The 17,821-nt window shown below is 38.2% G+C and overlaps 1 protein-coding gene across 12 annotated transcripts in view; it reads right to left on the bottom strand.

Moving 5' to 3' along the window:
• Positions 1 to 17,821, bottom strand: part of NUMB (NUMB endocytic adaptor protein) — a 96,157-nt gene that overhangs the window by 13,034 nt on the left and 65,302 nt on the right. For 6 of the 12 annotated variants that reach the window (XM_055715087.1, XM_027808089.2, XM_027808088.2 and 3 more), the window contains exons 3-4: positions 9,919 to 9,993; positions 4,542 to 4,574 (exon numbers count right to left, since the gene is read on the bottom strand). In XM_055715087.1, the coding sequence (XP_055571062.1) occupies positions 4,542 to 4,574; positions 9,919 to 9,993 (108 nt within the window). Of the gene's footprint in view, positions 1 to 4,541; positions 4,575 to 9,918; positions 9,994 to 16,978; positions 17,120 to 17,821 lie in introns of those variants that run through there. The other 6 variants (XM_055715089.1, XM_055715090.1, XM_027808091.2 and 3 more) reach the window with 2 other exon arrangements.

Below are 17,821 nucleotides of genomic sequence, written 5' to 3'. Positions count from 1 at the left end.
TGCAGGGAGCGAGAAGAGCAACAACAACAGAAAAAGATGAGGGGGTATCAGCTAGTGGCTTCATGCAAGAATTGCAAATTTTTAGTTTGTTTGTGTTTTGTTTTTTTTTTTTAATAGTTCATTGCAATTGTATATAGTCTATATTCATACAGCACGTAATGTAGCAAGGATGCATTTTGGCACGAGTTACATGTTCCAAGTCTGCAATATCAATTTTAACACTTTAAGGTTGAAATATCTTGGAGTGAAAAGTCTCCTGTTATATCACATTGGTTTCATTCTCAGACAAAGCAGCAAGTGTGAAGAAAATGGGTCTGGCAGAACTTCTGTTTGTTTTTGGGGAGGAACTATCTGTCCCAATTTCAGAAGCGGCAATGACACCCCAAGCATTTTCAAAAAGCTTGGTGAGAACAAATAATGGCACTGACTTGTACGGAACAGTGATTAAAAGAGAAAAGAGAGAAAATAAGCACAGCATGAAAGCAAGCTACAGAGAAGTGCTTGCAGAAGCAAGATTCTAAATATCCATGCAGCCTGCTGGATACCCCAGAGAAGGTTTAAAGTAAAATTGTCAGGATCTGGAATGCCTAATGGAAAGAACATAATTCACAAAGGAAAATGTACTTAAATTTACCATCCTATGTGTTAAAAAAATACTGCAGCATTTAAAAGTCACTTTTTTCTAATATTAAAAAGTAATTTCACAAAATATACTCAGTATTTTCAATGCTTAGCTAGCTTCCATAGCCTAGAAGTCCCTATTAATCCCAAACCCAAATGGTTTATAGAGGTCTGTCTCCTTGAACTGTTTTTAAAAGCAGTACCAGTTTCTTATAAGCCATTAATAGTCTTAAAATCCTTATTTCAAGCAAATACAAACAATCAAGAGACAACATTGCCTGCAGGTAATTGGTTTAGATTACCATCATTAGAAACAGAGATACATGTCTTTCCCCAGCTAACAATAAAAACCTTGTTTCTGCACAAATAGTAAACTGTTCCTGAAGTTTGTATTTAAGTTAAGTTTAGCTGAGCTGGGTACTTCATAAAGCAGTACTGATCTTCAGCAGAGCCACTCTTCACCTGCTATTTTACCAAATGAGGATTTAGCTAAGACATAGGAACTTCACGTTTCTCAGGATTGAATGAAGAAGCTAAAGGCTCCTTTCCCACTGGAAACATAAGGTTCCTCATGCAAGATAACCAAACATGGACCTGCTACACTAACAGAAAAACAAAACACACTTTATCTCACAATTCCTTTTTCTAGATTTATGGTGGATGCAGCACTCAGAAGGGGTGAGACTGTAAGTCCATATCCCAAACCCACAGCTACTACTGTTAGGCAACATACCTTCCCACCTACTGAATCTCCAGCTAATCTGTGCATACAAGTGATATATAAAAGAATATACTTCTCCAAATCAATTTATATTGGATATACAAATCAAAGTACTAGTCCGTTATGAGTGCGATATTGCCAAGTAAATTGTGATTACAAACCGGATATGAGCATTTGCACTCCTGGCACACACCGGACAAAGATCAGACCAGATGCAAGATACTGCATGGGAACTGAACGCCAATGTAGGATTGCAGCTTGTCTAATAAACACTGGAAGACAGAGGTGACTCCAAACAAAAGTATGTAAAGCAAATGGCCAATATTCATTGGAATAGTGTGGTCTAAAATGTTGCTGCCAAGGGACTCATCTAGACATCCCTATCAGTAGCTTGTCTTCATATTCAAGAGCTTTTGGATGACAGCACTGCTGGAGGAGAGCCACGTGTGGCACTGACTCCCAGGAGCCTGATTTGTCAGGGCTGAGTCAGCCCCGATAGAAACTTTGCTGCTCAGCACTTCTTAGGAGGTCAGTAATCTGCTCCAATACGAGATTTGTTATCTGGGCTAATTTCAGAGTCCTCAGAGGTCTCCAGGAGGAAGGGCGAGGCACCCATCCTAACAATGAGGCCCAAAACCAATGCAGGACCACTGTGGGCTGGGGACAAGGGAAACCTCTCCAACAAGTGGCGATGCCCTACAGATGGGTATCCACACACACAAAAAAAAGATTAAGATGAAAAGAAAATTAAATGGACTAAGTCTGAAATGTACATTTCCTAATTAACAGTGCAGGTCATGGCAATTTAACTATTAGAAGTGATAGGAACATGGATATAAGTAGCAGCTATATTGTAAGGTAGAAAACAAAGTTTTAAGGATGCCAGAGTAGAAATAAAGTTGCTCAATATGCATTTTTAAATACTTCTGAATTGTTTCTAGTCTTTCTGCCTATTTTGCTCTGTCCTGGGACTTACAAACAGCTGTAAGATGTATCTGGAGTCTGAGCTTATACATAAAGAAAATTTTTCATTTCAGACTGTATAAAGCATTTCATGATGAGAAATACACGCGCTCAGTGGAAGCAAAACATGAGAAAGATCACTGAAACCGTACCCCTATTCATTACAACAGAAAAGCTTTAGTTTTAAGACATGTAGGGCTGCCTAAAAAGGCAGTTGATTTGGTTACATTGCATATGTACACAAAATAAAACTGCAGAAGTCTAACCTGGAGCTATCAACAGACATCTCGTTTTCATTTAAAGTTGAATAGAACATCTTTTCAATGCTAAACATTTGAACATTTCAGGACACAAATCCATCAGATTTACCTTTTAGGGGGAGAAAAATATCAACTGGGAAAGCAGCAAACCTGTCTAGACTGACTTACTGAAAGACGCTAGCGTGGTTTAGGCAGCTCTGCAGTTTGAAATATTATATTAATCCTAACGCAAGGCATCTGCAGAGAAATTACAGATGAGACAGCCAAACGATATTAAGAGTTATTAGCATTTCTCAATTATATGTGAAGAGAACAGCTGCCTTTCCCCCCGCCTCCCCAGTTTTCCCCTAGATTTGGGCTACCATTGTAGGCCAAAGCTGTAATAAAGGCACTGCCATACCGGTGCTGTGGGGAAATCTAAATTGGATTTAAGTGGTTTCAGTGCTAATTAATGAAATTTCACAGGCTGTAGTAGTAGTACATCCCTCTTTGGCAAAATTTTATAATAAAAGACAAAGCAAATCTACAAGGCTGCAGCAAAGTACCAAACTTCATTAAAAAAAACAACCAAGATGTAATGGGGAAGCTGGGATATTTAATAGACAAAAATCTGTCGTTGGCTTTTTTAGTAAGTGGTATGCAAATATCTGTCCTTTTACATCTTTGCTTTCTTATGTAGCCTAACATAAGCTAATACCAACAAGCAGAAAAAAAACTAACATATCTGCTCAGGCTGAGGTGGGGAGGTCTGTTTGTTTGTTTTAAACAAATTGTAATAGTACTTAGCATTTTCAGTTCTAAAGCAAATGGCATGTTTTGACTTCAGTCTTTTTAGATTCCAGCTCTTAACTTTTATTTGTGCATAGGAGCGATCTGATTAATCTGCCAGATCTCCCACCTATGGTATTTTGGCCCTAAAAAAATATTAAAAATAAGAGCCTCTTACTTCACTGTCACTACGCTGTAGATGCAAGCTTTCCCAGATCTTAGGGAGAAACAGCCATCCCTGTGCGACATGCATCACTATCTGAATGAACATTGAAAACGGAGCAGCTGAAAAAAACCTTATTTACTCCCCAAGCAAAGCCAAAACAAATTCGTGACCAGAGACTAATCTGCTCCAAAAGACTTTTGTACGTATGGAAGTTACAAACCCGCTAGTTTCTATTTAAGCCAAGATACATTTTATAACAAGATACATCAGAAGCTGATGTTTTACAGGAATTTTAAATGCAGAGGTAGGGAACTGATGAGAGGTAAAAAAGAGAGAGAGCTCTTTCTTTTAGAGGTCTACACGCTCTGCTTTGCAGAGATGTAGACAGCAGGACCACCCAGCTGTCAGTACAGCACATTATTAAGACAGGCAAAGAGTTGCTTCCCTTCGCATCTAAGACACTGTCCTCATGAAAACAAGAGCAGTGATAGCAAATTTTTCAGTTACACAGTTGAGTTGCAATTAGAAAAACATAGTAGGTAAACACCTGGTCTCATCTTCGTATACCTTTGGATTAGAACTGTGTCAAAAAAGAAAGGTTTAAGAGATAGTATGTATAGGCACGCTGCTTTATGTATAGGCACGCTGCTTTCTTCCAAGGCTAACATCTGGGGCTCAATTCACAATGCCAGGCAGCTGATCGCAAAGCACTTACAAGGCACAGACCCCAACTGTTCTGTAGGTATTTGCCCAGGTGATGTAGACTGGCACAAGTTTAAGGGTTTAAAAGGAAAAATCACATTTTTGGCGGGAAGACCAATCACTTCAGAACACTGGATTTCCAATACAGTCCATACGGATTTTCTGTTTCAGTTTGCTTTTTTTAACCATATTCTTTGTTTGATCAACATACTTCCAAGTAAGTTTTAGAAGTAAAAATTCTGAAATGCATTAGGGACTCTCAACACCCTGATTTTATGGCAGTGCTATACCGGGGATGTAACTCCTTATAGTGCAAGCACAAACGAGGCATTAAACTTACTTTTCCAAAGAAGCCTTTGAAGAACTTCCTTTCCTGGAGGAACAGGGGGGACAAGTCGAGCGCTATTACTGTAGGTAGCTAAAATGTCCCAGGGTTTCAAACCAACAAGCACACACACAAGAATAGGGTTTGGAGGGAAAGGAAGGGGTTTTTAGAGTTATCCATGAGAAGGTGCGACAGGCAAATGTGAAAATAATCCCATGAAAATGCAGATCGAAGGGCACGCACGCAATTCTAATAAGCTACTGCCCTGAAATTGGTGGAAAGAAGAGAACCTCAGCCCCAATTCATGCAAAGTGGTTACTCTGTTTTCATTCTCCCTTGTTTAGTGTCTCTTTTAGTTAGGTTATAAACCAAACTTGGCAGCAGGCATGGTGGTTAAACAATTAAAACGCTGTGCAGGCTCTTGTGAATGCAAAGTTCTAACTCCAGAATTACAGTCAAGTTTGCTCTGCATTGACCACTCACTCCCAAAGCAAACGCTTTGTAAGCTGGAGAAGCATGTATGGCTAGTATAACACACTGCTTCATTTTATTCTGTTTATTCGTTGCTTTGATTTACATGCTACTCTTACACTCCACATCTTCTGCAGTCTTCTCTGAGCAGTGAGGAATTTCATTTTATCTTGTCGTACAACTAAAACACAAATAAGATTCCTTCCTCTTTCACCCTCTCTAAAGCTTTCCAAGGCTTTATACAATATTTACACAAATAATAGATATTAATTCTGCAACTCTGAATTGATAGGCCGAACAAGACCCCTTTAAAGTCAGCTCTAGACAGGGACAGGCAGTTAGGCAAGTGCAAAGATACCAAGACCTGAATTACAACTCCCTAAATTTCTTCAGCCTGAAAGCGATTACACCGATTGCCCAATTCACATTAAGAAAAAGACAGCACACAGTTTTAAGCAAATTTGCATGCATTTTGGTTTAGTGGCTTTATTTTGTTACCAGGCTGTGAAAAGACAACTGCAAGATCGGAACCGATCTCCTGACAGAACACTTCACCAGGGCTGGTGCTCCATGAGCGCAGCCACACGCTGCCCCGTCTTTGAGGGAAGCTGACACGGAGCACATTGCTGTTCTTGCGATCTTTCCAAATTGTTTTGCTTCTAAGAAAGCTATGGTATAATAGTAACAGGGAGGAGGTGGAGAATTGCAGATGAGACAGAGAGCATCTTTGTGACAGCCCCTGACCCCAAATTACCACCATGCAATTCCAACCTGTTGATCGCTGATAACAGTACTATATTAAAAATACTATTACAAATATCCTGAGGCAGTGCCTCAAGAATTGATTGATAAACAAGGTTATATTTAAAAACAAAGCCATGGTTCTGACGCAAGCCAACAAAAGCCAGGAAACACAAAGTTAAGAAGGGAGTGTCGATCTCGATTTTGCATTTCCTGCCTTCTGTTGCCATGTGCCTCTCTGCCTGACGTCCTTCCACACAGCTTTATACTGAGTAACATTATTTATGTCAACTCAGACACTGTATAAAGAACATCTCTAGAGTTCAGCCAGCTGAAAAGCTTAACAATTTTTAGAGGCAGGAATGGTTATGTATTTCAACAGGATATGCTGAACACTAGGAGGGGAACTAATGGATTAATCACAGTGATGTATACATAATGAGAAGGGGCTGGATGCTGCTGCCAAGTTGAGCACTGACTACTGCATTAAACTAAAAACCAGCTTTTTAAAGATAGCAAAAGCTAAAGAGATTCACCAGAAGCTACCTCATTTTTAGGTGATGGTTAATTTTGCCGTCAGCAAAATGCTTGTTAAACAAGATTATTTTTTTAAATAAACTAGACACAGTTAATGGAAAAGGCGTCATGCAAAATGGGTTTTAAAAAACACTAAGTTAATGTAGTTTAGAGATAACTAATGCATGTTTTGAAATATTAAATTATGTCTCTTTACCTGCTAAAACAAGAACATATATTAAAACAAATGCATCATTTAAAACAAAAAGTGGCAAGTTAGAAACCAATACTACATGCTAAAGCCGATTCAAAATCAAAACATGACATGAGAGAGTATACTTTTGTCTTTATATGATGTTCCCATACCTGAGTCAAATACACTTACGGGGCACTTACAAAGATATTTTCCAGTTTGCGCTAAATATTCTAAATGCAGTTAAATGTTTCTGAAGAAGCCATTTAGAGCTTAGTGTCCAACTACAAGGATCCTACCAGATATGAAATGTATACACAGTTAGTAATACACCCCTACTATGGGAAAAATGCAAGCTACATTGGTAATACCTACCCTACAAAGGGAAAAATGCAAGCTCCATTGGTAATATAAAATCCCCGTTAATAATACACTGACAGCTGAATATATGTGTTTCTGACCTAGTCGTGAGACTGCAGTGCCATTTTGTCAGACAGAAAACAGGGACATAACTCAAGTTTGTCTTCATCCATTCTAAATATTATAAAATGCAAATTATAGTACTGTTTCAGAGCTATAAAACTGTAACAACAGAATACGGTATGGATGAGGGATTCTCTAGCTAGACATGGCTTCTTTTACTCAGTTGCCAATTAAACAATGCCTGAATAAAATGCTTGCCATCATCTGGCTTCAAGTTCTGCAAAATGCAATGCTCAAACCCAATTATGCCACATTAAACAAGCAGGTAATAATAAAAAAAAAAAACAACTTGAAAGTTTATTTCCCACAATAGAGACACACAGATATTTGTTTGCATCTTTTCTTTCAAAAAGCAAAGCAGAAATGAAGCTATTCCTAAAACCAAGATTAAGACTGTTTCATATTCTTCTTGACAAATGCTATAAAATGTTTTAAAATCCATTAGTCAATTCTAAAATGAACAGACTTCAGTTCCCCAAATGAATTGCAAACTGTTGGAGAGCAAGAATTAAGAGAAAAAAATATATCCATTAAAATAAGCAAAGACAGACAGAACTTAATTTTTAGAGGTTACAAGCTACAAGTATTTAAATTGTGCCTAATTTTTATTGACTGGATTTATAAAACCTACACGTTACCTGCAGAGAAAACAATAAAGATTAAAATAGGCCACAAACATTTTGATGTAGTTTAACCGTATGAAAAGCAAAGTCCAATTTTGCTTAAGCTAGTCTCTGTTTGAGCACTGCAACTCAAACTTGTAATTCTTTCAAGACCAAAAGAAAGCCCATCAAAATAACCAAGTACTGTGAAAGCAAGAGACTACTGAAAAACCCAACCGTTTTCTTATCACATTCCTTGCATGCTGAAACATCATCCAGGGGCTTGGCTTTTGATAATTAAGAGAGGATATTGTACAGAAAAGAGCTTTCAGTAATAGTACAGTCCTTAAGAAATGCCCCCAGTTTAAAACCTACATGCTGCGGGTAGGAGGGGCAGGGGCTGAACTGCAGTGAGCGGCTCCAAATGAACCTTGGATCTGATGGAGTCTATCAACTAAAGCACACAAAGCAGTTTTGGTAATTTGAATCTTCCTCTTGGGGCCCAATGAGAATTTCACCTCTACTTCTCAACTTCCAAATCCTGACAAAGGAGACAATGCAAATAGCAATCGTAAGAGGTGTTGTGTGCTTGTGTGCAATTTATATAAAGACATCAGAAACTTCAAACAGCAGAAGAAATCAAAATTATCTGAAGAAAAACACTGACTTTATGAGAATGGGTAAACAGATGCCATCCACAATTTGGAATAATGACATAGCACAGAATAGGAAAATGAATTTATTTACTTTCAGAGAATGCACTGTAAAAGTTAAGATATCCAAGCCTGACATCCGAGTCAGTAATTCAGGTGATCAAGAATCACAATCCTGGAATCATCCTGATTCCAGAAGAAACTGGGCACTATGCCTTTACTGTGTCGCGTTACCTATAAGCTTAGCTACACTTAACTGGCTTGTAAGCTTAAGGTTTATTAGAAAAAACCTAGAGAACAACTACTTCACAGCATAGCTCCCCAGGGAAGAGAATGAGAGAAAGCAGATACTACTGCAGTGTTATTTGGTGTGCTAACAGAAAATACTCTGATAGAACAAAAACCAGAAGGGGAAAAAAATTGATACAATTCATTATGTGGTCAGTACTTGCACTTTCAGCTATGTAAAGTAAATCTATAGAATAAAGAAACTCATTTATATTTTGTGTGGCCCTTTTTAATAAAAATCAATCACCAATCACTGTTGGACTGAATGGGAACAGATGGGATGCGGCTTTAACAGGTTGCTATACATTAGCTGACAGAGAAAAGAACGAAAAGACTTGATTTTAATCAGAGCACTAAACCAATTCAGAAACTTTACAGCACAACAGAAGGCAGAAAAGATAACCTATAATCCTCTGTTGTGTGCTAGGAAGAAGGGAAGAACAGGTTTAATTGGAAGCCATTTCAGCTCTCCCATCTGGTGAGGAAAAAAAAGTGATGTCCAAGACCAGGTATCTTAAGTTAGCAAAGGTGCATTACAAGTGTTTGATGTACTTTCAGCAACTTTGTTGAGCTGCAAGGATAGAAGAGTTTCTTCCACTAAAGGCATCACTGAAGAATGTATATAGGCTAAGTCACAAGAGAAGTGATGAAAAGGACTGCAGATCTCTATCTCCATTCAAACTTCAAATATGAATGCATTTTCTCCTTCTGTTCTCTTCAACGTTGTTTTAGCCTCAGTTCCTTGATAGACTGATCACTGCCTTTCTGGAGTTTGCTATTTCCGCAGGATTTTATGGTAATACTACTGCAGGAAAGAGATGACAAAACCCCTTCAAATGAGCCACAGAAATACAAAGAGCTTTGAACGAGTGCCATTTACAGGAGCAAACGTTCACAGAAGCCAAACTAAGAGCAGCCCACTTCATGACATATCAGAATTAGGCAGCCTTCAGGCCACTTTGAGCAGATGCAAGCCAGATTATTTCATGCATGACTAAAATGTTGCAGTGCATTAGAAAAAAGCAGCCTAAATCAAGTAATATTTTGTATAATAACGGTGAATTAAGTCACTATTAAAGTGGCAGGCAACAGAGGGAGAGAGAGAGGGGGAGAGAGGAAAAGAGAGAGAGGGAGAAAGAACTGTTAAAAAACAATGGCTGAAGTCCCATGTGGGTACCAACTTAGTCTGAAAGGTCACAGAGGATTTTTTACACATTTGTTTTGCAAATAGTTTCTGCAAGTAGAAAGAACAGTTGTAACTCTCTCCCTCTCATCATCAGATTAGCACGTCCCCCTAACTGCAGCAGTGCTCTCAAACTGGCCAACTGTTCTCCTAACATGGGTCAAAAGTTCAGTCTTTAGCTGGGGCACTGCTGCCGACCGAACCTTTTCCAGTAATGCTCACAGCCCCAAAGCCAACTTTTTCATGAAACAAATATACATACAGATTTCAGTCTCTTCACAGCATCTTCACAGATATGCATTCCTCTGGATTCATCCACTTCGACATGTCCCAAGTACTGCAGGAAAGACAGCAGGGAGAGAAAAGCTTAACAGTGGCTCCTTAAACTCCCTGGGTTTAAAAATCCAGTCTGAATTCATGTCAGTACAGCCGAGATGACAGACATTTACAGTACTTTGCTAGCCTTCTTTTAAGACCTATACTTGGAGGTTTGCTTTGTATTCACATGGGGCACCAGCATCAGTAGAAAAGCATAATACATCTAGAAATTTTGAGGGAAAGACAGACTTTCCTTACTCAGGGGGTGGTGGGGGTGGTGGAAATTAAACTGAAAAGTAGAACAGTATTTTCCTGCTTATTCAGCATGAGCTTTAGTCACTTTTTTATACTAGTGTAGCATGAAAACCTTAAGTCAATATAGAGATGACTATGAATAAATTACTTTTGAATAATGACAAATGCACTAAGTATTAAAAACTGCACTATACTACATGGTAAGATGTCCAAGTACAGATATGTCAACGTTGCAAACAGAAAACGTCATTCTTTTTTTTTCTTTTTTCCCCTCCTTTTTTAAAAAATTGTAAACCAAAATTTTTTGTCTTCATTACAACACCAGGCTTTCATGTGGATACTGAAACATTCCTCATTCTCACAAAAAATTGTTTAAAATATCAGTTTTCTGTAAATTCATCTTATCAAGCACTACTTAAAAAAACCAGCAAAACAACAGCGAATAGAAACTGCAAGCTTCAAAGCTTTTAAATTAATAACCCAGAATAGTATTAGCCTATAGAGAAAGCAATTTCAAGAAATACATCGAAGTATAGCGCTCAGGGTACTGTGGATAGTTTCATTTCACATTCTGTGGAAAAAAAGCAAGCTCCAGTTTTCCAGTTTCTCCCCACTTTTTTCAATCATAGTTCCTTTTGGTAAGGGAAGTAAATGTTCTCTCAGAAGCATTCACATCCTTATTCAAAGTGCTTAACTCTTGAAGAAATCCATAGAAATTATTCAGTAAAAGCTTTCTGAAATTTTGTAATAAGAGGTATAGGTCAAAGAAACTTAACCCAGTTTGTGTGTCTTACATTGTAAGAACTGTATGTAATTCAGCATGTATATTCTAGACTAGCTAGAGGGTGAAGAAACAGTTTTAAAATATCAGAATCAATGCTTGTGTCACTTACTGCAGTGGCAAACCCAGGCTTAATTATCTATTGGGAAGTCCCACTCCATTACAGAATATTCTGTCATGAGTTATTTGCAATCTCCCAGCTTTTGTTTCACTATTCAGGATACCATACTTAACTAGATGGACAAAAAAGTTTCACTCTTTAGCACCATACTGAAGCACTCTATCACAATAACATAACAGAATCCACTAAACTGACAAACTCACTGTTTTAAAGATTTAACGGAAATTTGAAAGTTGAGATTTTTTTCACGCAAGGCAGGATGCTCCAAAAGATACTCTACTTATCACCTACATATCATTAAGCTGCTGAAAGATTTAAAAGATCTTAAGTGACAGAGGGGTTTAACATTAAATCTCACTATGTGGCACTCTTAAAACAGCGTAAATCTGGATGGAACAATTCTGCAAGCATTTCATTTAAACTAGCCCTCGCAGCTGGAGAACAGCTTGTGAAATAAATTACATAGAAACTAGAAGGTAAATAAAAGAGATCTGACACTTTAGAGCTTTTTCAAAACGAGCTCTGTGACGCTGAAGCCTCATAATTGAATGCTGGAGCTGCCAAAACAGCAACTGTACTCCCTCAGCTGAGCTTGCTGAACAGTTGCACAAGATCTGAATTTCTCCAGAACACACACTAACTAGAAAATTTTCATCCTAAAAATACACAAATAGTAACAACTAAAGATGCATTGACTATGTGTCTGGAAGTACATATTTATATCAAACAGATTTATATCTACAATATTGTAGCTGGATCTTCAGTTCTGCCACAGCTCCTCTGGAACTTCCAGAGATGCAGAAATTCTGTGGTTGTGCACAGTTGTCATGGGAAAGTTTTGGGTTTAGTTAACTTCAGAAAGTTTGTCAACTTCTCTTTAAAAAAAGGGGCTGGAGGGTAGGGGGGTGGCAGGCAGGCCAGTATAGACATGAACAATGCTGAGGTTTATAGAGGACAGAAAAAAAAAAAAAAAAGATGTATGTATGGAATAAGGCATCTAGTTTGCATGACCACTAAGTATCATACAAGTAAGAGGACAACTTTCGGCTTTCCTGAGCTATCTGCACATCTCATTTACCCCAGCGTAGGCAAAATGTTTCCAACTGAAGATCCAAACCATTCAGTCCCTGCACTTGGCAACCTGCCTTTTGCTTGGAAAAGGGAGAAGCAGAGCAGGGTAAATATTGCCTCATGTCACACTCCAAAACAGACAACCATTTTCCCCTGTGTTGCCAAACCTCTATTCAAGTCCCATGCTCCAACTTTCAGCAATCAGTCATGCCACTGCTGCCAGAGACAGCAAGTTTAGCTGCAGATTTCAATACCGCTTCCACTCCAGTGAATGGGGACATTATTACACATATCAAGTGCATCTACCCACACCAAAAGGGTACAATCCACAGACCTCATTGAGCATCAATCAATTCTGAATTATAAAAGAAATTACACTGTGACACAATACTTCTTTATGATATAAGGACAAAAGGTGCTTTGTTTGCACTTACACTTTACATTTTAAGCCCTTCATCAGAAAACACTTGTTCGTCCCATTGCACCATTTTTGCAGATGCCAGAAGCTCATCGCTATCAGTATCAGTGGCTTTGTACATTTCACAGGCAGTTTCAAAATTCTTCCTGGTTTGTTTGGGTTTTTTCCTGGGGTGGTGTGGTGGTGTGTTAATTCCTTATAGATACCAATACATTTTTAAGTTTCTTTCTTATAAAAATAACTTTCAACTGTATGACCAGAACACTGCGGTCCTCCTCTTCTTTTAGCCAAGTGTCCCTTAGGCACCAGGTCCCCTTCCAAGACTTCAGCCTTATTTCTAAAAACTCTTTTCCTCTCACAAGGCTGAGAGTAGACATACACAGCTCCTGTGTCTAACCAGTGCTACAATAATTTATCTGACTTTTAATGGGTAGTAATTAAAGACATTCCTTCAAGAAACTTGGCAAACAGCTCTGCTACAGACTGAGATAATTTCTAGTACCCTTGCATTTTAATCAGAAGTGTTAAATTGTAATTATATCACAACTTAACCTTAAATTTGAAACAGCTCAACTTAATACTGCAATAGCATTTTATGAATGACATTTCAAAATTTAAAAGAGAAGGAAAATATGCCTGCTAGTTAGATTAAGACATGGCCTGCTCCTTACAGCCTGAAATGCAAGTTAAACACCAGAATCTAAGACTTCACAAAAATAAATCATCACCAAGCTCTGTTGTCCCACCACAGAAAAGAGACTACATGGAAACCACTTTAAAAAGCAGATACACAAATCCCACACTTCTATACACAACCTTTCAGGATCTCTGAAAGGAAGTTCCCTTTCAAACTAAAGTAGAAGAAACATACTGTGAAGTGCCTGGGCTGCGACTTGTCCTATGTAAGTAGAATCTCATGCAAATCCATCATCGCATGTTACCACAAACACACTCAAGGACTGGGACACATAATTACTGGGTGCACAAAAATCAATGTGAACTGCACAAACTATGGTGGCTGATGACTTTGCAGAACAGTAAGGAAGGGGTACCCCAGACAAATTTGCAAGGAGCACTCTTGTCACAAAAATCACTGCAGCTAGTATTCCTGAAGAAAGCGAGTACTTTTCCACCATGAAAGTGCACATAGTAGGAATGCAGTATTAATATTGAATGCATTCCTACTTAATTTCCATAGCAACCGATGAATGATAGTCGTGGCATCAGCAATTCTCAGCTGTAAGATGTTCAGTAAGAGATTTAATCATTATATCAGAAATTAACCACCAAAGCTTTTACAGAAATACAAAATCCTTGTGGGCAGAGTCCACATACAAAGTAACATAAAAGCTCTAATCCAATATAGGGGCTGTTGGAGACCACCTTAACAAAACATTTTCAAATAGAGGTATTGCTTATATTAATATTTTCAGAAAAAAAGGATAAGATGATGGTAGAGCAAGTAATCAAAAAAACATTTTTTTTCCTTTTCACCTCAGGACTTTACGTACTCTTTCACAGATGGTGGTGTTTGGTATCAATCTCCAATCAAATAGAAAGTGATCAACACAGGACAAGTTAAATTGGCACATAGCAAAATGCTCTTAGAACTTGAAAAATGCTTGAGAAACTTTATTCTTCTTCAACATCTTAAACTTTTTCCAACTTTCCATCTAAAAATCAACAACTTAAGTAACCATATCAAGTGGTCTTGGTGAAGCTGTCCTGCCTTCACCCAAATATACACTATTGAAATTGCTCCTAAGAAAACATCATGGGCTGATATATCAGGTCAGAAACACAGATCTATCACCCACGTCCTAGTACAAGAAACGCTGCCCTGATCTGCTTGCTTTGTTTTAATTTCTTTTGCAAATACTTGGCTGAGGCAGTTTTCAAAATTTCAACGTTCAGCAGTAATAGCTGGCTCAAAGAAAGATCTTTGACCAGAACTCCTTTGACCTGAACAACTCACTCAAGCCAGTTTTGTTTGTTCGAGCTTGGTGATATGCTGTTACAGTCTCTCTTCCAGACAGACACAGCTACACAAATCATTGAAGTTCCCTCTGTATCAGCAGATGTTCACATGCACTGTTTTATTTGCAATAACAGATTAGGTTCTTCAGATTACATTTGAAACCAGACGGACACAGGAAATGAGTTTAATGTAAACCTTGGCCAAGGTGTCCCATGCTAGGGAACTAGCTGCCACGGAGAGAAGCACACCACCATTTCCTTGCTATTTTTCCTAGAAGCACTGACATTCCTCTTTTTTCCTCTGCATAAATACTGTTCTCTCTACAACGGGGGTATTATTTGTAACAGTAGGACTGACTACTTGGCATCTGGATGTGTAGATACGCTTCTGGAATTGGCATTGCTTAAGAATTAAAGCCTGAGCTTCACCGTTTCACAGTGAAATGCTGTCTTGCAACTAGACACAAGTTTAAATCCAGAAAGCCTGGGTACATCTTAAAGCTGAGCTACTTTGCCACTGCCTTCTGTAAGATTTACATTCCAGTGCTCAATGCTTTATTTCTCTCTTCTCACACCCATGCTCCTGCTTTTTAATTTATCTGGTTGAAACAGATGTTTGCTTAGACAGAGCTGTAGAAGCCCAGACAAGAGAAACTCCACCATCAAGCATCCACAAACTAAGCTTAATTCTGCTTAGTCAAAGCTACACATTGGTTACAATGCCACACATGTCCTTAGAATCTAACTTCTTCCACTTCCGTAAGTTACCAGAAATTACTATGTCTCATCAGCCTGTTAAACCCCTCAACACAGGAGCTGTAACAGACAATGACTGCTAAATGTCTCTGAACAGTTGTGGGTCAAAAGAATCTAAAGACAAAGTAGTAAGCTATACCAGTAGTTCCGTGTCTCCTCACATCACACCCACCTAAAAGCCACACCGTGCATTTCACTTACTGGTTCTCATACCATATTTATCAGTGTGAACAGAAACAACACTGTGAAGGAATAACAAACGTTTCCAGTTAGGACTACTGAAGATTAAGTAGCAAAGCTCAACAGAGGATACACAAATGCTACATTCTTCATATTCCCACAAATCCCTAAAACAAGACAGAGAAGGAACTCGGGAGGTTATGTAGGACAGCACTTGCCTCAAGGCAGGATCTACTTCCACATCTACACAGAGAAATCAGCCTTGAAGTATTATGACATTTCTGTAACTTGAGATCAATAGGGTAGACCTTCTACTCTATGGCTTACATGCCTGGCTACTAGAAAGGGAGGTTGTTGTTAATGCATATCCTAAATTTCCCTTGATGAGGCTTACAGCCACCATTTCTCCTAGCCCCTATACAGCTTCACGTACGCACTGACAGACTCAGTTTTCAATCATTTGCTCTGATGTGCAATTCCTACTTTTCCAGGAATTCAGCACTAGTAAATACAATTATATTTTTCTTACATTAAAAAAAGGGGGAAAAAAAAAAAAGGAAAATCAGGTGTTGATAGCACAAAGTTTTAAAAACACACTGCACAGGTGCACATTGTACCTTTTCTTCAAGTCTTGTAAAAAATTTAGTTTCCACTTATGACACTGGAAATCGCCTGATTTTAAAAAAACAAACCACGCAGAATTAAAAAGTATAACCCAATGAAAACTTTTTGATTTCCAACACCTAAATTACATTTAAAATAAATATTCCTGCAAGGACATCCAAACCACTTTTATGGCTCTAAACCTTAATAGCTGTATTTTTAAAACAATTTGAAGTTTACTAAGTAATTTAAGAATTTGACCCTGGCCAAAGACAGGATGGTTTTAGAACTGAGTAAAGAAGCTTCATTTAACACTTGTTTGCAAGGCTATTTGAACAAAACCAAGGGTTGGGCACAAGTGTGAAAAGTTTAAACACTAAGGATTGCATTACATTCTTTTTAATCATGACAAAAACGCATAGGAATATATTGTAGGCAAGTGTCACACCTGTTATAGCCACCATTCTTTTATTATTAGCTGTTTTCAAGCTTTTATCCTGTGATCTTAAATACTGCAGGATTTTTAAAATGTACCTTTGTTTGCTGCTGGGTTAGCAGTCAACAGAAATGGTTATTGTTCATTGCTGACATCAGTTCATGCCTTAAAAAGGTAGGGATTTCTACTGTTTAATGCGTAAAACTGTGCAACATTTCAGAAATCAGCAGATTTGTCACATTACCTTAAAAATACTTAACATAGTTTCCAAAGACTATTCCAGCACCCCAAGCTTTCACAGTCAAAAATATCACATGCCTAACAAAGGCACTTCAGCATCAACATGCTAGTAAACTCTTTCACAGCTACTATTATTTCAAAGTAGCAAAATAAAAGCCACAGTTACCTGTGTTGAGTACCAGTCTTTCTGATCCGGAGGAACAGAATGGCATGCAAGCTGTATTTATGAACTGATTAAAAATAAGAAGTTACTTTTAATGTAAGAATTATAAATTTGACATTAAGCAACAAAGTTCAATATTTAAATTCCAAAACTAAAGACGACAACTGTGCAGCTACGAGCGGTATGAGAGGACACAGCAAAGTGACAGAAATGGCCTGTTTCCTACTGATTGTGCTCAGCCTAATGACATAAGATGCTGTCAAGTCACAGGGACACCCAGGGATGAGAACTGACACTCACTCCCAGTAAGGATACTCAACAGGGCTCAGTGTAAGTTGTTGCCTTTCCTTCTCTATCTGCTTGAATACAGAGCAATACAGTGTCCTCCAAACATCTCCCACCAAAGCAAGGGCTAGATAGGAAACAGCTGACAACTATTTACTCTGGAAAGTCAATCCTTTTATGTGTGAATGTACAACTGTATCCATGCAACTTTTATTTGTCAACACTAACACAGAAATCAAGATTCAGTGGACAGGCTAATTCACATGATACCAGACATCCAGCTGCAAATCCTGGACTTCAAAAACACAAATGTGGTTAGTTACTCTTCCACATGGACTTTTTTCACTGATATCTTTAGTCTTCCAGCTGGAATAAACAGAATAAAAAAATGCAAGTAAACTTGCAGGCTACAGGCAACAGTAGCCTTAGATGCATTAAGGTCAAAAGAGACTGACCACCAAAATCATGAAAGTCACAAAATCCAAGACAGATGCAACTTCTGCGTCTTCTAGAATGATCAGTAAGCATCAGTTATTAATATTCTGTTTAACATATCCAGTT

This window comes from Falco cherrug, chromosome 7 (assembly GCF_023634085.1).
Source record: "Falco cherrug isolate bFalChe1 chromosome 7, bFalChe1.pri, whole genome shotgun sequence".
NCBI classification, from domain to species: Eukaryota; Metazoa; Chordata; class Aves; order Falconiformes; family Falconidae; genus Falco; species Falco cherrug.
Note: the sequence above shows the minus strand (reverse complement) of the source record. Positions and strands in the feature narration are given on the sequence as shown.